At 39.9% G+C, this 22321-nt stretch overlaps 1 protein-coding gene across 3 annotated transcripts in view; it reads left to right on the forward strand.

The window, feature by feature from the left end:
- Window positions 1–22321, forward strand: part of YEATS2 (YEATS domain containing 2) — a 117326-nt gene that overhangs the window by 84139 nt on the left and 10866 nt on the right. For 2 of the 3 annotated variants that reach the window (XM_040480897.1, XM_040480898.1), the window contains exons 19-24: window positions 911–1069; window positions 4429–4605; window positions 8284–8467; window positions 15602–15730; window positions 16221–16319; window positions 21968–22070. In XM_040480897.1, the coding sequence (XP_040336831.1) occupies window positions 911–1069; window positions 4429–4605; window positions 8284–8467; window positions 15602–15730; window positions 16221–16319; window positions 21968–22070 (851 nt within the window). The remainder of the gene's footprint in view (window positions 1–910; window positions 1070–4428; window positions 4606–8283; window positions 8468–15601; window positions 15731–16220; window positions 16320–21967; window positions 22071–22321) is intronic. The other variant, XM_040480899.1, reaches the window with a different exon arrangement.

Below are 22321 nucleotides of genomic sequence, written 5' to 3' on the forward strand. Positions count from 1 at the left end.
CAGTGTGGAGGTTCCTCAGAAAATTAAAAATAGACCTACCCTATGACCCAGCAATAGCACTGCTAGGAATTTATCCAAGGGACACAGGAGTACTGATGCATAGGGGCACTTGTACCCCAATGTTCATAGCAGCACTCTCAACAATAGCCAAATTATGGAAAGAGCCTAAATGTCCATCAACTGATGAATGGATAAAGAAATTGTGGTTTATATACACAATGGAATACTACGTGGCAATGAGAAAAAATGAAATATGGCCTTTTGTAGCAACGTGGATGGAACTGGAGAGTGTGATGCTAAGTGAAATAAGCCATACAGAGAAAGACAGATACCATATGTGTTCACTCTTATGTGGATCCTGAGAAACTTAACAGGAACCCATGGGGGAGGGGAAGAAAAAAAAAAAAAAAGGTTAGAGTGGGAGAGAGCCAAAGCATAAGAGACTGTTGAGAACTGAGAACAAACTAAGGGTTGATGGGGGGTGGGAGGGAGGAGAGGGTGGGTGATGGGTATTGAGGAGGGCACCTTTTGGGATGAGCACTGGGTGTTGTATGGAAACCAATTTGACAATAAATTTCATATATAAATTAAAAAAAAAAATTTTGTTCTCAATGTTCTTACTAAGGATGGATAGTTATGAATCTTGAAAATTAAATCCAGATTTAAAGACTCAGATGTAAAACTTGAGTTTTTATGCAGCCTGCTCCACAGCTACTGTGCAGAGTTCTAAAAGTGGGGAGAGCTTTTGGGAGGGACCCTGAGAGCAGAGCCGTTCCTTAAAATTATTTTGGCTGAGTTGGAGAATTCAAGGGGGGCATTGTAGCTTGTAACATGGGACCTTCTGATTTAAAGGGTCAGGACAAGTCATTTGAACTTAATAATTACTGAGTAGGTCTTTATTTGTTTCTAGGGCACATTTTTAGTTGGTCAGCCATCACCCCAGACATCTGGAAAACAGCTGACTACTGGCTCAGTGGTCCAAGGAACGCTGGGAGTCAGCACATCTTCTGCACAAGGGCAACAAACATTAAAAGTCATCTCTGGACAAAAAACCACTTTGTTTACCCAGGTAAATAAACACATACCCCAAATACAAGGTGGTTATGGCATTTATTAAAACTTTTACAGCTTATCCTTTTCCACAAAGAAATTAAGGTTGCCCAAGAAAATGAATAGTAAGGGCGCCTGAGTGGCTCAATCAGTTAGGCATCTGACTTCGGCTCAGGTCATGATCTCCAGCTTGTGGGTTTGAGCCCCACGTCGGGCTCTGTGCTGACAGCTCAGAGCCTAGAGCCTGCTTTGGATTCTGTGTCTCTCTTTCTCTCTCTGCCCCTCCCTTGCTCGCACTCTGCCTTTCGCTCTGTCTCTCTCAAAAAATAAAAATTAAGAAAAAAAAATGATAATAAAACAGTATAGAAAAATAAGAATAAAATCTTGAAATTTGGGAAAATACAAGTAGAATGAGAAGATAAGGCCAGAGTTATTAGATATGCAAACAGCTATGTCCTATATAATTAATAAAATTTGCCAAAGCAAATCAGAAGCATGATCAGTTATAAAATTCAGTTTGTGAGAGGCAAAACAATACCTACACATTTCCTTAGAAGAAACAGAGGTTTTCTTGATACTTCATTCTAAAATGTCTCTGGAGGAACTTCGTACGGGAGATTCTGAATAGTGTAGTAGGTGATGCCATCCACAGTATCCATGTACAGTTGATCCTTGCACAACAGGGGGTGGGTCAGGGGTGCCAACCTCTCTCACAGTGGAGAATCCTCATATGACTTTTGACTCCCCCCAAACTTAACTATTAATAGCCTACAGTTGACCAAGAGCCTTACCAATAACATAGTTGACTAGCACACATTTTGTGTGTCATATGTTATTATATATTGTATTCTTACAATAAGCTAGAGAAAAAATGTTACTAAGAAGATCATAAGAGGGCACCTGGTGGCTCTGTTGGTGGAGCGTGTGTTCTTGATCTTGTGGTCATGCATTCAAGCCCCATGTTGAGGGGTAGAGATTACTTAAAAAACATTAAAAAAAAATTTTTTTTTTTTAAGTGTTAAGCCAGCCCTGCATTCCTGGAATAAGCCCCACTTGTTTGTGACATGTTATCCTCTTTTAATGTATTGCTGGGTTTCATTTGATAAAATTTTGTTTAGAGTTTTTGTAAGGGTTATTGGTCAGTGGTTTTCTTTGTATTTCCTGTCTGGTTGTGATATCACATAAGTGAATGAGTTAGAAACTTTTCCCTCTTAAAAACAGAAAACAAAAACTTTTCTCTCGTTCACTTTTTGTGTAAAAAATTTTATGTAGAATTGGTATTATTTTTTCTTTAACTAGAATACACCAGTGAAGCCATAATAACCTGAAGTTTTCCTAATTGGGAAGGTTTTTAACTACAATTTCAGTTTATTTGTAGATACTATTCAGGTTATTTGTTTTACCTTGAGGAAGGTTTGGTAGGTTATATCTGTAAAAAAGGAATTTTTTCTCCATCATATATTTTTCATATTAGTACTGTGTCATTTCTTTGAGTCAGATGCACTTAGTATTTTAAACAGATATGAGGCCCTAAAATTCTTCAGGCAGTTCTTTAAAATCTTAGCTTATTTCTTCCTACCTGCTTATGTTGCAGCTAGTGGAGTGACTTTCTTCCTGTTCTACCACTGCAGAACAATTACTGTTGCTTTTTTTCTTTTTTTAAGTATATTTATTTGGGGGGGTGGTGAGAATGAGTGGGGGAGGGGCAGAAAGAGAATCCCAAGTAGATTCCATGCTATCAGTACAGAGCCTGACGTGGGGCTCTATCTCACAAACCGTGAATTGATGACCTGAGCCAAAGTCAAGAGTTGAGCTTAACTGACTGAGCCACCCAAGTGCACCTGTTGCTTTTTAATAAGGTATTATTTACATAAAATAATGCATAGACCATATGTGTACTGCTCAATGAGTGTTGACCAGTGTACAAACTCATGCAAGCACTGTCCCAGTCAAGTTACAAAACATTTGTCACTGTAAAACATACTCTCTTGTTTGTTTTTTGTTTTTTTTTTTTTAATGAACTATACTATTATGAACATTCTTGTATAGATGTTTTGTACTGTAAAATAGCTAGGTCCTAGGGTAAGTATATGTTAATAAGAAAGTTATAAGGTGGCGCCTGGGTGGCTCAGTCGGTTAATTGTCCGACTTCAGCTCAGGTCATGATCTCGCAGTCTGTGAGTTCGAGCCCTGAGTCAGGCTCTGTGCTGGCAGCTCGGAACCTGGAGCCTGCTTCGGATTCTGTGTCTCCGTCTCTCTCTGCCCCTCCCCTACTCACACTCTGACTCTCTCAAAAATAAATAAAACATTAAATTTTTTTAAAAAATAAGAAAGTTTATAAGAAACTGACAAATGGTTTGCAGAGTGGTTGTAGCATTTGACTCTCCCATAAGTAATGTGAGTTACAGTTGCTGTTCATTCTCACCTATATGGGAGACTGTCATCCTTTTTAATTTTAGCCATTTTTGTATGACTAAAATTTTTGTATGTATCAGGCTCCAATGGCTACTACTTCTGCATTCTAATCATGGCGCTTCCAGTTACTAAGTGTATGACCCTGGTAAAATTACTGAGCTTAACTTCTTCATCTGTAAAATGGAACTAAAATCTACCCTATAAAGTTTATGAAAAGATTCATTGACATAAGATACATGAAAGTGTTTTTGCCATTACTGACACACAGTTCTAGGGACTGATAAATGGTATTTGTTTGTGGGGTGTATTAATTTTGGGCAGTAAGCAGTCATTTAGGCCACGGGTCAGTGAACTGTGCCCAAGGCTTCCTATTTTTATGAATAATATTTTACTGGAACACAGCCACACCCGTGTAACAGTAGAGTTGAGGAGTTGAAACAAGGACCATATGGCCTTCAGTGCTGTAAATGCTTAATGCCATTTACAGGAAACGTTTGCTGAGCCTTAATTTAACCCACTAAAACTATAATTTGTTAATGGTACTACATTTGTTGAGCAATAATAAAATGCTAAGGTACTAGCCTAGAGCACTTAACTTACCCATTTAAATTTGGCCCATATTGTTTAGATTTTCATGTTTAAAGATTACACATATATTTAAGAACATTTTAGACTCCATTATTTTGATAACAAATGACCTAATTTCTTTGAAGTCACTATTGCCAAATAGTGACTTGTAAGTGCATTCATTCACTTGTTCTACATTAGAGGTAAAGGAACATTTGTATGTAAAACGTCATAAACTTGAGTGTTTATTGGAAAGGTGCACAAACACCTCCTATGTTTTTGATTAGCAAGACTTTCTTGGATGTGCTTTAATTCTTGGGGCCTGTGTATGTAAGGAATAAATTGTGCCTATAAACCAAGGCAGCATTATTACTTCAACCGATTTTGTTTCTGCAGGCAGCCCCTGGGGGACAGGCATCACTAATGAAAATATCTGATAGCACACTGAAGTCTGTACCAGCCACTTCACAACTCTCAAAGCCTGGAACCACAATGCTGAGAGTGGCAGGAGGGGTTATCACAACTGCCACTTCCCCAGCTGTGACCCTCTCAGCAAACGGTCCTGCACAGCCGGTGAGAATTAGCACAACAGTAGAAAACCATAATGAAACATAAAAGTATTAAGGTATTTAGCAGGTATGCCAGTGGGCCATATTCTATTTAAAAAAAAAAAAAAAAATTGGAGTGGGGTGCGCCTGGGTGGCTCAGTTGGTTAAGCATCTGACTTCGGCTCAGGTCCGGATCTCATGGTTTGCGGGTTCCAGCCCCATGTCGGGCTCTGTGCTGACAGCTCAGAGCCTGCAGCCTGCTTCAGATTCTGTGTCTCCTCCTCTCTCTGCTCCTCCTCTGTCTCTCAATAATAAATAAATGTTAAAAAAAATTTTTTTTTAAATTGGAGGGGCATCTGGGTAGCTCAGTCGATTAAGTGTCCAACTCTTGATTGTAGCTCAGGGCATGATCTCGGGGTTCATGAGATCAAGCCCCATGTTGGGCTCTGTGCTGACAGTGCCTGCTTGGGATTCTCTCTCCCTCTCTCTCTCTCCTCCTGCCCTCATCTCTCTCTCAAACTTTAAAAAAAATTAAAAATTAAAAAAATTAAAAATCAATAAAAAAATTGAAATATTCATATGCTATAAAATTTACCATTTTAAAGCATACAGTTCTGTGGTTTTTATTATATTCTCAAGGTTTTGCAACCATCACCACTTTCTATTTTAGAACATTTTTTTAACATTCCTAAAAGAAACTCCATACCCAGTAGCAGTCCCTCCTACCCCCAGTACTAGGCAACTATTCTTTGTGTCTGGCTTCTTTCTCTTAACAGTATTTTCAAGGTTCATCCAGGTTGTAGCATGTATCAGTATTTTTTTATACCTGAATAGTCGATATCCAGTTTTTTTTTTTTAATTTTTTTTTTCAACGTTTATTTATTTTATTGGGGACAGAGAGAGACAGAGCATGAATGAGGGAGGGGCAGAGAGAGAGGGAGACACAGAATCGGAAACAGGCTCCAGGCTCTGAGCCGTCAGCCCAGAGCCCGACGCGGGGCTCGAACTCACGGACCGCGAGATCGTGACCTGGCTGAAGTCGGACGCTTAACCGACTGCGCCACCCAGGTGCCCCACGATATCCAGTTTTATGGCCATACCACATTTTGTTTATGCATTTATTTATTTTTTAATTGTTTATTTATTTTTGAGAGACAGAAAGAGAGTGTGAGCAGGGGAGGGGCCGTGAGAGAGGGAAACACAGAATCTGAAGCAGGCTCCAGGCTCCGAGCTGTCAGCACAGAGCCTGATGTGGGGCTCGAACTCGCTAACTGTGAGATCATGACCTGAACTAAAGTCGGATGCTTAACTGACTGAGCCACCCAGGCGCCCCTTGTTTATGTATTTATTAGTTGAAGGACATTTGGGTGGTTTCTACCTTTTGCTTATAATCAGTAATGCTACTATGAACATTTATGTTCAAGTTTTTGTGTAATGATAGGTTTTTGGTTTTTCTGGCTAATTGTAGGAAGGAATTGCTGGATCCTATCATAAACTATGTTTAACACTATGAGAAGCTGCCAGTTTTCTCAGGCAGCTACACCATTTTAGACTCCTACCAGCAATGTATGAGGGCTCCCGTTTTTCTACATCCTTGTTGACACTTGTTCTTTTCCTTTTTTTGTTGTTATATCCATTCTAGTGGGTGTGAAATGGTAATCATTGTGGCTTTGAGTTGCATTTCTCTGATAGCTAATGATAGTGAGCATCTTTTAATGTACTTATTGTCCATTTGTGTATCTTCTTTGGAGAAATGTCTATTCAGATTCTTTGCCATTATTATTCTAGATACAAGTCTCTTACCAGATTTACAAAAATTTTCTACCACTCTGTGGTCCATCTTACCACTTTGATGATACTCTGTGAACCACAAAACTTTTTAATTTTGATAAAGTCCAGTGTATTTCTTTTTATTTATTTATTTATTTATTTATTTTTAATTTTTTTTTTTCAACGTTTATTTATTTTTGGAACAGAGAGAGACAGAGCATGAACGGGGGAGGGTTAGAGAGAGAGGGAGACACAGAATCAGAAACAGGCTCCAGTCTCCGAGCCATCAGCCCAGAGCCTGACGCGGGGCTCGAACTCACGGACCGCGAGATCGTGACCTGGCTGAAGTCGGACGCTTAACTGACTGCGCCACCCAGGCGCCCCTGTATTTCTTTTTATTGCTTATGCTTTTGGTATCATAGCTAAGAAACTATTGCCAAATTTAAAATCATAAAATTTAAGCCAACATTTTCATCTAAGAGTTTTATAATTTTAGCTCATATATAGGTCTTTGATCCATTTTGAGTTAATCTTTATATGGTGTGAGGTAAGGGGCAAACTTCATTCTTTTGGATGTAGACAGTCAATTGGCCTACCAACATTTAAAGTCTGTTTCCCTTTTGAATTGTCTTGGCACCCCAGGGACTTTTTTTGAAGCTGATTTTGCTTGCTTTTTAGGCTTCATCTCCTACAACTATTACCTCTCATGCCTGTTATCACTCTACTTTGATAGTCCCATGAACATAACCATGTTCTTTCATGCCTCTCTTTCTACCTACTATCTTCTGCTAAGAAACATTCATTTCCCCCTTTTCCTGTCTTGAATCTTGAAGATCCCCCTAAAGTGCCATTTTTGTACATGAAGCTTTTCCCAATACTCTCCTCTCCCCGGGGATCCCTAGGCAGAAATAGTAATTTTCCTCTCTGTTTTTTTTAAAGCATACTTATTTATTCTGAGAGAGAGAGAGCATGGGCAAGGGAGGAGCAGAGAGAGAGGGAGAGAGAATCCCAAGCAGGTTCCATACTATCAGCGCAGAGCCCAATGCAGGACTCGCTCTCACGAACCATGAGATCATGTATGACTTGAGCCGAAATCAGGAGTTGGACTCTTTTTTTTTTTTATTTTTAAAAAAAATTTTTTTTTTCAACGTTTATTTATTTTTGGGACAGAGAGAGACAGAGCATGAACGGGGGAGGGGCAGAGAGAGAGGGAGACACAGAATCGGAAACAGGCTCCAGGCTCTGAGCCATCCGCCCAGAGCCCGACGCGGGGCTCGAACCCATGGACCGCGAGATCGTGACCTGGCTGAAGTCGGACGCTTAACCGACTGCGCCACCCAGGCGCCCCAGGAGTTGGACTCTTAACCAACTGAGCCACCCAGCATCTCTTTTCCTCTCAGTTTTAATGGTGCCTTGTACCTATGCCTACTATACCATTCGTCAGTCAACCTGTTTTCCTTGAGGGTTTTTCTCTCTGGGCTTTAGGATTTAACACTGTGCCTGCCATGAAGTAGATGTTGGTTGAATGAATGTGACAAACATTATAGTGAGTTTTTAATAAAGCTCATTTTATTCCACTTTTATATTCTGAGATTATGTCCTCCTTGATTTGGTATTGAAATATCCTTTTATAAAGTGACGTAGTAGGTGGTGAGGTTTTTTTTGTTTTGTTTTTTGTTTTTTACTGTGATAACACAATGATGCCTCCTTGTTTTATAATTTTTTAACTTTTCCTGGTCTGTGAAATCTTTAAAAGTTTAGGAAACACTAAACTAGAGAGGCGCTCTTTTTAAATGCATGGTATTTAATAGGTAGGTAATACAATAGCTAATAGATAACATGTATTGAGTATGCTATCTGCCAGTTACTGTTCTGAGTAAGTTACATTGCTTTCTTCTTAATTTCTATTATTTTCCGCCCTGTTTGTGAGCAGTCAGAAGGAGCAGCTCCCAGTTCATCATCTGCTGTAGGCCCTGTAATAAAAACTTCTGGGCAGCAGCCAGTGTGTGTGAGCCAGGCCCCCGTGGGAACCTGCAAGCCTGCTGCTCCCTCTGTCATCAGTGCCACGTCCCTGGTGCCCACACCAAACACAATCTCTGGAAAAGCCACCGTATCAGGTCAGTTGTATCATAATATTTTTCCTCTCTCCCTTCTTTGCGCTAGAATATTTTGGTCTTAAGCAGTATTTTGTATAAGTTAAAAAAAATTAACCCAGCAACATTTTCCACATAGCTGCTTTTCAGATAATTTATTTTTCTTTAAAATCTACACAAATGGGGCGCCTGAGTGGCTCATTCGGTTAAGCATTGGACTCTTGATCTCAGCTCAGGTCTTGATCTTAGGGTCGTGAGTTCAACCCCACATTGGGCTCCACACTGGGCATGAAGCCTACTTAAAAAAAATAATAATAATAAAATAAAATCTACATGTGAATTTTTAAGTCTGAGCTGGTTTCATGGATTGAATAATAATTTTTAAGTGACATAATAAAACTTTAGCCATCTGGAACTCTGGAGTATTTTAGCTGCTTTCATAATGTAATTTTGTGGAGAACTGAGAGTTTACTCTCCTTAAAGTAACATTATCTTTTTTTTGTTTCATCATCAGGTTTGAATGGAACATGTTACAAAACATTATCCGTACTCTTTGCTTTCATAAACAAAGTATATAAATTACCCTTGATGACTCCAAGTCATGATTTTTAACATTAGTTATTATACTGGGTAGTGTTAGAGTGATGTGTATGAGGCCTGGTAAGGTGTATATTTTTTGTGCCAGCACTAAATGGTCCCAGAAGAGTGTGTCTTTTACTTCTTTGGTTAACTTGCAGCATAAATCCTGGAGCCAGGTTGCTTTAGTTAAAGTAACTTGCTTCATTTTCCTTGGCTGAAAATCAGGTTGATAATAATACCTACCTCATACAGTTGAGAGAATGAAATGAGTTAATATGTAAATGGTTAGAATGCTGTCTGACATGTAGTAGCTGTTATATAATGGCTGCTATTATTAGCGTGTTTAATGTTGTGTAGTCCACATTCCTTTTAATTTTAAGATCTGAAAAGCTGTGAAAACCAAAGGTGTTTTTTTGTTTCTTTGTTTGCATAACTAATTTTAGTGTGAAATCTGACCTTCATTGACAGGCTATTTGTACAACTTAAAATGAAAATTTGTGTTTTGCCACAAAAATACTAAGGTGCTTGGATGACACTGTGTGGCCCCACATGCCAGGCGACTGATATAATATACAGCATTGCTTCTCAAACTTGAAAGATCAGTTTTTCTGCTTGTTTTTCTACAATCTAATACAGACAGATACTTCTGTAAAATACTGTAAGAACGTCAGCAGGGGTGCATGGGTGACATTAGTCAGTTAAGCGTCCAACTCTTGGTTTCAGCTCAGGTCATGATCTTGCAGTTTCGTGGGTTTGAGACCCACATTGGGCTCTGAGCTGGCAGAACAGAGCTTGCTTGGGATTCTCTCTCTTTCCTCCTCTGTCTGCCCCTCCCTCCACTTGCGCTGTCTCTCTCTCTCTCTCTCTCTCTCTCTCTCTCTCTCTCTCTCTCTCAGATAAACTTTTTGAAAAAATTATTTTTAAAAATGTCAACAGCAATGTCACAATGTTACAAAAGTTTCCAAACACTCTTAGTTTTTGTATTGCCTTGTTGTAGATTGATAAAAGCTTATTGGGTTGCACCAACAGAAAAAACTGTTGCTGAGATATATGTTACACACACACACACACACACACACACACACACACACACACACATTAATACATGCATGCACACACATAACCTTAGTACCCTTGGATAAAAGATTGTGGATGTTGTTGTTCTTATAGCTGTTATTACTACATTCCACACACAACTCCAAACCAAGCCCCTGTGTCCTTTTGTTTTTTGGATAGTTCAAGACCAAAAGATTAAAGCTGGTAGAGTTTCCCATGACTTCCACCTACCTGCCAGTTACCATTGACGAAGTTCTAGTACAGGGAGTGCTGTTCTTTGCTCATAGAATGTTCGCAGGCACCATGTTAAGCCTGGAGTAGAAATTACAGAAATAGAGGGTTGCTATTATGAGAAATAAATGCCCTCCCATTTTCTAATTAAGTATTTTACATGAAATAAATGAAATCTTCCTGCTTTAAGTTCTTATATCCTGGGATGCTGCTGCTGAAATTTGCTGTATATAATGTTTTCATAAAGTAATCAAACTGTTTTCTGCTGCTCATTAATTTTTTGTGTGGGTGTTGACTCTCTTTATGTAACTGAGGTATAATTATTTTTTAATTCAATTTTTTCTGTACATTATGGACTGTTCTGAACAAGGTCGTTATTATGAGTGGAGCAGAGTGAGCAAGGGAGTCAGAGTGATGGGGCCAAGTCACATAGGGTCTGTGTAGGTCATTTTAAGAACTTTGACTTTCAGGGGAGTCTGGGTGGCTCAGTCAGTTGAGTGTCTGCACTTGATTTCAGCTCAGGTCATGATCCCAGGGTCATGGGATCAAGCCCTGTGTTGGGCTCCGGGCTAAGCATTGGAGCCTGTTTAAGGTTCTCAATCTCTCTGTCTCTCCATCCCTCTTCCCCTCTCCCTTACTAGTGCGCTCTCTCTCTAAAATTAAGCATTAAAAAAAATTTTTTTTAAATAAAAAGATCTTAAGAACTTTGACTTTTACACCAAGGGAAGCCATCGGAGGGTTTTAAACTAAGGAGTAACATTATCTGCCTTACCTTTCAATAGAATCACTGGCTGCAGCATTTAGACTAAACTGTGGGACACAAGATAGAAGCAGAGAACAGACCAAAAAGTAGACACTAAGAAAGAAAATTCGGTGATGTGTCAGGGAGTCCTGGCAACATCAGACTAAAAGGAGTTCCAGAAAGAAAACAGGAAATAGTGGGAAGAAAATGATCCAAGAAATGAAACAGTTTATCTCAGAATTGAAAAGAACAAACTCCCAAGTTCAAAAGACAGTGTCCAACACAATGAATGAAAGGTGCTTCACACAGAGGCACAGTTTGTTCACAAAATCAGAACACCAGGGACAAGGTGAAAATCTTACAAGTTGTCAGAAGAAGTAGAAAAACTCAGAAATTACATTATCATTGGGCTTCTCAGCAGTACTGGAAGTTGTGATACTGCTTTTCAGAATTCTAGGGGAAAATTATTTTCAGTTCAGAATTCTGTAGTCAGGCAGATTGTTATGGAGAGTGAGGGCAGAAATATTTTCTGACAGGCACAGTTCTAAATGTATTCCCTATGTGCCCTGTCTCAAGACATTACTAAAATACATGTTTTTTATCAGAGCGAAGAGGTGTAGACTTAGAAGAAGAAACAGGGTCCGATATAGAAGGAAGGTAAAGGGAAGTCCCAGGGTAATGGTGAAGAATGTTTGCAGTATGACAGCTGTGCAGCAGGCCTAGGAAACAGAGTGGAGCAGATCAGAGCTCTTCAGAAAAGATACCTCTTATAAAAATGGAACCATAAGAGAGATTTGACTGCAGGGAGAATTATGTAAAGGAGCAGCTTATGGCATTTTTGAGGGAAGTGGGAAGACTTAGTAAGATTTTGAAGGAGAGCTAAGCAACTGAAAAAGGAGGAAATGTTAACACCAGAGAACAAAATGGAATCGTTGTATGGTATTCTTTGAATCAGTAGAGAACCGTTCTTGGTGGACAGGGAAAGAGAAGGTTATAAGTGTCTTAAAATGCCCAGATCTACACTAATAATAAGTCAATGTGTAACATCAAAATGTTACATCAAAATTAGTCAAGGCCTATAGTATACATTTTCTTTTAAAAATACTGAGATATAGGGGCACCTGGGTGGCTCAGTTGGTTGAGCGTCCGACTTTGGCTCAGGTCATGATCTCACAGCTTGTGAGTTTGAGTCCCGTGTCAGGCTCTGTGCTGGCAGCTCGGAGCCTGGAGCCTGCTTCAGATTCTGTGCCTCCCTCTCTCTCTGCCCCAACCCACTCACATTCTGTCTCTCTCAAAAATAAAAAACATTAAAAATAAATAAATGAATGAATGAATAAATAAATAGATAGATAAATAAATAAATAAAATGCTGACATATATATTAAAAAACAGGGCCAAAATGGTTGAAAGTGGATACTGCTGGGGAATTACATGAGGATAGGAAGGTGGAGGAAAGGATGACTATATTTAATTAAAAGCCTTTTCAGCATTTTTTTACTTTTCAACTGATAAGCATGTAATATTTTGATAAAAATAAGAATTTGAAAAATATGAGAAATCAAGTCATTGTCCTTTTTTTAAACAGTTTATTTTTTTTTAGTTTATTTTTTAATTTATATCCAAGTTAGCATATAGTGCAACAATGATTTCAGGAGTATATTCCTTAATGCCTTTACCCATTTAGCCCATCCCCCCTTCCTCAACCCCTCCAGCAACCCTGTGTTCTCTATATTTAAGTCTCTTATGTTTTTTCCCCCTCCTTGTTTTTATATTATTTTTGCTTTCCTTCCCTTATGTTCATCTGTTCTGTATCTTAAAGTCCTCATATGAATGAAGTCATATGATATTTGCCTTTCTCTGACTAATTTTGCTTAGCATAATATCCTCTAGTTCCATCCACATAGTTGCAAATAGTAAGATTTCATTTTTGACTGCTGAGTAATACTCCATATACCACATCTTTATCCATTCATCCATTGATGGTTTTGGGGGCTCTTTCCATACTTTGGGTATTGTTGATAGTGCTGCTGTAAACATTGGGGTGCATGTGCCCCTTTGAAACAGCATACCTATATCCCTTTGGTAAATACCTAGTAGTGTAATTGCTCGGTCCTAAGGTAGTTCTATTTCTGATTTTTTTGAGGAACCTCCATACTGTTTTCCAGAGTGTCCGTACCAGTTTGCATTCCCACCAGCAGTGCAAAAGAGATCCTTTTTCTCCACATCCTCGCCAACATCTGTTGTTGCCTGAGTTGTTAATATTATCCATTCTGACAGGTGTGAGGTGGTATCTCATTGTGGTTTTGATTTGTATTTCCCTGATGATGAGTGATGTTGAACATTTTTTCATATGTTGGTTGGCCATCTGGATGTCTTCTTGGAGAAGTGTCTATTCATGTCTTTAGCCCATTTCTTCACTGGATTATTTGGTTTTTGGGTGTTGAGTTTGATAAGTTCTTTATAGATTTTGATACTAATCCTTTATCTGATATGTCGTTTGCAAATAATTTCTCCTATTCCGTCAGTTGCCTTTTAGTTTTGCTGATTGTTTCCTTCACTGTGCAGAAGAAACTTTTTATTTTGATGAGGTCCCAGTAGTTCATTTTTGTTTCCCTTGCTTCCAGAGACGTGTTGAGTACGAAGTTGTTGCAGCCGAGGTCAAAGAGGTTTTTGCCTGCTTTCTCCTCGAGGATTTTGATGGCTTCCTGTCTTACATTTAGTCTTTCATCCATTTTTAGTTTATTTTTGTGTACAGTGTAAGAAAGTGGTCCAGGTTCGTTCTTCTGCATGTCACTGTCCAGTTTTCCCAGCACCACTTGCTGAAGAGACTGTCTTTATTCCATTGGATAGTCTTTTCCTGCTTTGTCAAAGATTAGTTGGCCATACGTTTGTGGGTCCATTTCTGGGTTGTCTGTTCTGTTCCACTGATCTAAGTGTCTGTTTTTGTACATCATTGTTGTTCCTTTTGAGGGTACATCTCAGTATGAACTTACTACCTAGGGGCACCTGGGTGGCTCAGTCAGTTAAATGTCCAGTTTGGGCTCAGGGCATGATCTCACGGTTGGTGGGATCGAGCCCTGAGTCAGGCTTTATGCTGACAGCATGGAGTCTGCTTGAGATTCCCTGTCTCCCTCTCTCTCTGTTCCTCCCCTCCTTGTGTGTGTGCTCTCCCTCCCTCTCTTAAAAATAAATAAACATAAAAAAAAAAAAAAAACAAACTTACTATCTGATTAGATATTCATCTGTTCCAAAGAAAGATTTTTATAAGGCTTTGTTTCAGAAAGGTTTTAAGACTATTATTTTCCTTTTACACATACATACCCTCTGCTTTCCAATGTCTTAAAGTATCTTTAGCCTCTAAGCTGTTTTTTTTCCTATTGCTGTTTTTAAGTGTGTGACAGCATGTTTGTGTTGTGTCTTTTGTGCTATCTCACAGTAACTGCCTATTGTTTTTACCAGCCTCTGAATGCCTCCAGTAGTTGAATAGTGGAAATGGGAATACGGAAGTTTAGCCTAAAAGGAAAGTGGAAGAGGGTGACCCTTTCTAAAATGACAGGTGGAGGGGCACCTGGCTGGCTCAGTTGGTAGATTATGCGACTCTTGATCTTGGAGTTGTGAGTTTGAGCCCCACATTGGGGGTAGAGTTTACTTAAAAATAATAATAGGTGGAGAATGTTTGATGTTTGAAAGATGAGAGCTGCACACAAGTAGGAAATTAGAAGGTATGGTGAGTACACAGATAGGAGTATTTGATCTATAAGGATGGTGTGAAGGGGATGCAGATAAACTGGGATGAGCTTAAAATGGACTCTGAATACTTTGAAACTAATTTTGGAAACATTCTCTGGGCAGCCAGGAGCCAGAGAAGGTTTTAAAGTAAGAAAATGACAGTTATCCAAATCAGAATACAGAATTTTATATTCAGTTTGTACCTGTCACAGCTATATACAAAACACAGAAATTGTCCCAGAAAACAAACATGGAAAGAACTGTCTTAAAATGTTAATACTGTTCTCTCTGTGGTTGGGCTTTGGGGGATTTTTTTCTCTTTTTTTATTGTTTTATTTATTTTGAGAGAGAGAGAGAGGAGAGAGAGAGAGAGGAGAGAGAGAGAGAGAGAGAGAATCCCCAGCAGGCTATATACTGCCAGAGCCCAGTGCGGGGCTTGAACTCACAAACTGTGAGATCATGACGTGAGCCGAAATCAAGAGTTGGATGGCCAACCAACTGAGCCATGCAGGCGCCCCTACTTTTTCTCTTTTTTTAATTTTAATTTTTTAAATACTTTTTCACGTTTTCTCTTGTTGATTAGTGTTGCTTTTCCAAAAATTTCTGTTACTTCATGATTGTGGAGCAAAAATAAATCATCACTGTCACGGCATTGTTTTCATTGTGAAATCTGTCACATCCATTGCTTCCAGCTCTCCGTTTACTGAAGGGGTAGATGTCCTAAGAACTTCCTCCTGTGAGGAAAGGTGAATGCTGAAGAAGGCAGGACTTTCAGAAAGCATCTGATCTTCAGCTTGGCCTTATCTTCCAAATTATTTTAGGATTGCTAAAGATTCACTCCAGCCAATCCAATCCCCAGCAGGCTGTCCTGACGATCCCCAGCCAGCTCAAGCCACTCAGTGTAAATACGTCTGGAGGTGTACAGACTATACTGATGCCTGTGAATAAAGGTGAGTCCTTCACCCACGGGTTGCGGCTGCCACCAGGACTGTTGGCAGGGGCGTCTGGGGGGTGGCTCCCAGGCTCCCCTCCCCATATGGTCTTCCCTTTAGCCATCAGAGTTGTCCTTGGCATTTTGAACTCTGGGACACCGTAAACCCCAGATGACCCATTGGCTTCTAAGTAACTCCCCATTTCTAAAGTTGAGTAGCAGGGGAACATTTTAAGTGTTCAGGAGAGTTCCAAGCTAATTGGATTTTTATTTTCTTAGTGACAAGCCCCCGTTTCCACAGTGGAAGATAATAAAAGCTCAGTTACCCTGGTGCTGGTAGTAAACAGCCTACCCTACCTTGTCACATCACTGTATTAATAAGGACCTTTTTAATGTACTGAAATTGTTCTTGTGCCTTTAGTCTAAAATGGGGCCATCACCTGGGAGTTAGATCATCATTAGAATGATTTCTGTATTTCTTACATCCTCTCCCTTTTTTTCCCTGTTAGTGGTTCAGTCATTTTCTGCCAACAAATCACCTGCCATTCTGCCTGTAGCTGCCCCAAACCCAGTTGTCCCCAGCTCTGCTCCAGCAGCTGTTACAAAAGGTAGGTGTTTCTCACGGTATTTTTGCCCAGAAGTTTCGTGCAAGGCGTTACTATAATCTGGGTCCCTTCAAGTTTCAGCATCTGTGAGTCAGTCCCTTCAGAAATACTTAGAGTGTTTTTAGAGTAGACCTGACATTGAGGGAAATGCAGAGATGTTTAAAGCAGCATTTCTGTCCTCCAAGAACTTACAATCAGGTTGAACTGAGTTGTAAACAGCAGGCAGTGATCGATAACTCCAGGAAAAGTGAGCTGGAAAATGTGAATGTGAAGTGTTTTGGTCTAGGGTGTCTGGTCAGGGTTGGTGGGGTGTGGAGTGGGTGTGGAGGTGTAGGACTTTGTGCGGGGCAAGGATTATAACCTAGACTTAAGAAGGGTGAAGCATGTTAAGCTGTGGAGGGGGAAGGGGCGTGCCAGACTGAGGGAGCAGTAGGGTTTGTTTGGGGGAAGTAAACCAATTAGGGGATTCACCTAGGGTGTATCGTTGTAAAGGAGCTTTAGGTGGGGCCAAACTTTGGCAGGCTGGCAAGGGGGACATTTCTGACTACTAAGTAGATTGAGATAGTGCAATGGGTTAGAGCAACACATTTTGATATCTGTAACATCTGTAATAATGATAGCTACCATGTGTTAAGAGCCTGAAGGATACCAGGAACCTTGCTGGCTACTTTATATATATCACTAATTATCACAGTCCTTCAGGATAGCTATTATGCCCGTATTACAGATGAGGAAAGTGAAGTTTGGAGATAGTAAGTATCTACTTCCCAAATCTTGAAAGTTAAAAAGCAGTGTAGTCAGAATTTGAAGTAGGTCTGCTTTTCAGGCATGCTGGATCTTTCACAGTAGTCTTGAAGAAAGGTGAATTTGTTACTTACAGCATGACCAACTAAAACATGGATTTGCTGATTACAGTCCCTGCCTGTTTTTTAAAAAAGGTTTTTTTTTAACATTATTTATTTTTGAGAGACAGAGCATGAGTGGGGGAAGGGCAGAGAGAAGGAAACACAGAATCCGAAGCAGGATCCAGGCTCTGAGCTGTCAGCACAGAGCCTGATGCGGGGCTCGAACCCACAAACTGTGAGATCATGACCTGAGCCGATGTCGGATGCTCAGCCGACTGAGCCACCCAGATGCCCCTCCCCTGCCTGTTTTTTAAATAAAAGTAATTGGCACCCAACCATTCCCATTTATTTACATATTATCAGTGGATGCTCTGCCACCTCAGAGTTAATCAGTTGCACCCGGGGTCATATGACCCACAGAGCCTAAAATATTTACTGGTTAGTCCTTTATAGGAAAAGTTTGCCAACCTCTGATCAAAAGATTGCTAATAAAAGAATTGGATTAGTCTGGACCAGTAGTTCTCCTCAATAGTAGTTATATTTCATAGGCCTTCCTTATGCAGATTCTGATTCAGTTAAATTTTTTTTTAGGTTTATTTATTTTGAGAGAGAGACAGTGCAAGTGGGGGAAGGGCAGAGAGAGAGGGAGAGAGAGAATCCCAAGCAGGCTCCATGCTGTCTGTCCAGAGCACGACATGGGGCTCACAGTCAGGAAACTGTGAGATCATGACCTGAGCTGATCAGGACCTGAGCTGAGCCACCCAGGCACCCCTGACTCAGTTAAGTTTGGACTGGGGTCAGGGCATCTGTTTTTATTTTAATTATAAAGTTTTGTATATTGAAATGCAAAGATAATTAGCATACCATTTGATGAGTTTTATTATAAACCCATGTAACCCATTTTCCGTTCAAGATACAGAAATTTTCATCACCTGTGCCCCTTCCAGTCAGTTTCCAACCCCTATAGGCAGCCACTGTTCTGATTTCCCTTAGAATAGACTAGAATAGAATAGTGTGTCTGCTTTTTTTTTTTTTTTAACTTTATATGAATGGGAGCACATGCATTCTTCCACGTCTGGTTTTATTTACTCACCATAATATTTTTCAGATTCATATTTATTGTACCTGAATAGTATTCCACACTGTAGGAATACATCATAATTTGTTTATTCTTTCTCCTATTGGTGGACATTAGGGTTGTTAACAGTTATTATGTATAAGTTTTTAAGAGCATATGTTTTCATTTCTCTAGTAGAATAGTTGTGTCAACCTAAAAATGCTAACAGTATAATTCTATAGTTGTTTGAGGGCCAGATTAATATAAGTGTACTTGCACCTGTAGAACTAGAACTTTTTCTGAAGACTTCCTTCTTTGTCTTTTTTTTTTTTTTTTAGTTTTTTATTCTTGAGAGAGACAGAGTGTGAATGGGGGAGGGGCAGAGAGAGAGGAAGACCAGAATCTGAAGCAGGCTTCAGGCTCTGAGCTGTGAGCACAGAGCTTGACGCGGTGCTTGAACTCACGAACCATGAGATCATGACCTGAGTGGAGGTCAGACGCTTAACCAACTGAGCCACCCAGGCACCCCCTTTCTGTTTCTTGAAGTCTTGAAATCACTAGGGAGTGGGGGAATATATACTGCCAATAATGAAATTAGCAAGGTCATTTGATACAAGTCAATACATAAAAATTTAATTTTTATGTAGAAATTAAGTGCTAGCAACCTACTAAACAGTTCTGAGAGAAATTAACAAGACCTAAATAAATGGAAGGAGGATATTCCATTATAAACATAATAAGTTATAAATACAGTTGACCCTTGAACAACACAGGTTTGAACAGTGCAGGCCCCCTTATACACAGTTTTTTTTTGCAATACAGTACTGTAAATATTTTCTCTTCCTTATGATTTTCTTAATTTTTTTTTGTCTCTAGCTTCATTATGGGAACACAGTATATAATATATATAACATGTAAATATGTATTAATCAATTGTGTTTTTGGTAAGGCTTCCAGTCAGTAGTACGTTGTTAATAGTTAAGTTTTTGGGGAGCCAAAAGTTAAACACGTGGAGTTTTGACTGGCGGCGGGGGGGGGGGGGGGTGGCTCTCCAGTCCTGCAAGTTGTTCAGGCCTCAACTAATTGCTTACAAATATGATAAATTATGTTAACTTACTAAAAACATGATGTGTTATCCTTTCTCCCCCCCCCCAAAAATGGACAGGCTAAATCTAAAATATACGTGGGAATGCAAAGGCCTAGAGTAGCTGAGGCAGTTTTGAAGAACAAAAAACTAGGGAACTTGGACCATCAGATATATATACACTTTAAAGCTACAGCGAGGGATGCCTGGGTGGCTCAGTCGGTTGAGCGTCCGACTTCAGCTCAGGTCATGATCTCACAGCTCGTGAGTTCGAGCCCCGCGTCGGGCCCTGTGCTGACAGCCTGGAGCCTGCTTCAGATTCTGTGTCTCCCTCTCTCTCTGCCCCTAACCCACTCGCATTCTGTCTCTGTCTCTCTCAAAAATAAAAATAAACATTAAAAAAAAATTAAAAAAAAAAAAGCTACAGAGATGGGGCGCCTGGGTGGCTCAGTCGGCTAAGCGTCCGACTTCGGCTCAGGTCATGATCTCACAGTTTGTGAGTTTGAGCCCCGCATCGGGCTCTGTGCTGACAGCTCAGAGGCTGGAGCCTGCTTCAAATTCTATGTCTCCCTCTCTCTGCTCCTCCCCTGCTCATGCTCGGTCTCTCTCCTTCAAAATAAATAAAAACATTAAAAAAAAAAACTTAAAGCTGCAGAGATAGTGTTGAATTGGTTCAAGAATAAACAGAATAATGGAATGGAAAAGAGAACCCAAAAATAGACTTCCACATATATGGTCACCTGATTATGACATTCAGTAGGGAAAGGATGTTCATTACCATATGTAATGCTGGGTTAATTAGATACATCCATTTGGGAAAACACTGAATCTTACACCATAAACAAAAATTAATTTGAGTTGGATATAGAGCTAAATGTGAAAGGTAAAACAATAAAGCATCTAGAAGAGAATATCTTCATGACCTTGGGCAAAGGTGCTTTGTAAACAGAACAGGTAAGAAAACTAGCCATAAAAGGAAAGGTCCATAACACTGGGAACCTCACTTCATTAGAGGTACAAAATTAAGAGTGAAAGTCAAGCCACATACTCAAGATAGTGGTGATTGATACATCTAACAAAGGAGTTCTAGCTAGAGTATACATACGCAGACCATCGAAAAATCATGAAAAATATGGACACTAACTTTTCTTTAAAGAACGGTGAACAGACACTGCACTGAAGAGGATATCCAGATAGGTCATAAAGATATGCAAAGTTGTTCAATGTCATTAGTCATCAAGGAAATACAAATTAAAGCCATAGTGAAATGCTGTTACATCACCAAATAAAACACTGGCCATTCAAGTTTTGGCAAAGATGTGATGCAGCTGGAACTCACATGCCCTGCTGGTGGGACTAGAAATTGATATAATCACTTTGGAAAGCAGTTTGACATTTTCTGATCTGCCAAACTGCAGGTTAGATTCTAATAAATCTTACATTTATTAGATTAGGTTAGATTTCTAATTAGATTAGATTTCTAATAAATCTTATTAGATTCTAACTAATAAATCTCCTACATCTGCCTTCCATTCCAGCAAATACACTTCTAGGAAGTGCACACATATGTCCATCCACCAAAAGACATATACAGGAACGTCCATTGCATTGTTGTTTTTAATAGCTAAAAAGATGCTGATGCAAAGGATTATGTGCAGTAAGATTCCAGTTATGTGAAATTCAAAGTGGACAAAAGGTGATTATCTTTGGCAGGGAGGAACTACCAAAAGCATAGGGAGCCTAGTTGAGGACTAGAAATAACTCTATATCTTGATTGGAGTGGTGTACATGGGTGTAGACATAGGTAATTGAACCATACCCTTAATATTTGTACATCTTTTGCAAGCTATGTATCAATAAAAAGGAAGAGAGATGTATAGAGATGTATTAGTAGATCTCATTTGTAGACTCTTGTTACATAGGAAAGTACTGAAGGATGTTAAGTATGGAAATGACACTAAAAAGGTCACTTAGGAAAATTTTCTGGTCCGTATATGCAAGGTGAGTTGAAAGGGAAGGATTGAAGGCAAGGAAGCTGATGCAGAAGCAGAAACTGTGTGGTCATGGTTTTTTGACCAAAAAGACGCAGAAATACAGGGAGACACATGCACCTGAGACCTTGCTATCTTCTGTCAGTAGATTTAGTAAGATTAAAGCCTAATGTGATTGGCTTGGTTATTTCCAAGCACAGCAGATCTGAATTTTGCTTATGCCTTGTGTCTCAGAACACTAATGCTGAAAGTTGATAAACTTAGCTGGAGAGATGATATCCAATAGGATATTAGAACATGCCAGCATTGTATTTAAATATGTGTGTGTGTGTGTGCGCGCGCGTTTGCGTGTGCGCACGGGCACGCACGCAAGAGTGGGGGGGATCTCACATAGTGGTGTGGTTGGCCCTTTAAGAAATATATAAAAAGCCATTTTATTGCCTGCCTTGTCATGAGCCTAGAGTTTCTCCCCCTGAGACCCAGGGTAACAGTTCTTCCCTTGTCTGCTGATCCTGTGATGATGGGTGCCATCTCAGTCCCCTGGCTGTGTCTCTGCAGCAGCTGCTGTGGCAGTTTCCTCCCTGAGTTTCAGTGGAAGAGCTTTTGTTTCTGCCTGCACATGTCCTTCCATCATTGAAGGCTTACAGCTCTCTTTTGTTGCTCTTCCCTTGTAGTAAAGACTGAACCAGAAACGCCTGGGCCAGGCTGCCTCTCTCAGGAGGGTCAGACACCAGTGAAAACAGAAGAAAGTTCTGAACTGGGAAACTATGTCATTAAGTAATTATTTCAGTCCTTTCTAAGGGAGTTGTGATTTTGGTGTTTTTATGATACTTCTTAAAACCCGTTCCTGTGACAGCTGAGTATGTGCAGAGTTGTGTGTGTATAGAAGTAAGCCCCTTGATGGGTGGGACCTTCTGTCCATGTGCAGTTGAACAAGTGTCACCGCTTGATGCGCAGCTGAGGAGTCTTCAGTTAATACACTGATGTCACCTAGGGGCGGGAGGCACTGGATTTGTTGCCTTGGAAGC

Source organism: Herpailurus yagouaroundi, unplaced genomic scaffold (assembly GCF_014898765.1).
Source record: "Herpailurus yagouaroundi ecotype Mexico unplaced genomic scaffold, PumYag 159, whole genome shotgun sequence".
Classification (NCBI taxonomy): domain Eukaryota; kingdom Metazoa; phylum Chordata; class Mammalia; order Carnivora; family Felidae; genus Herpailurus; species Herpailurus yagouaroundi.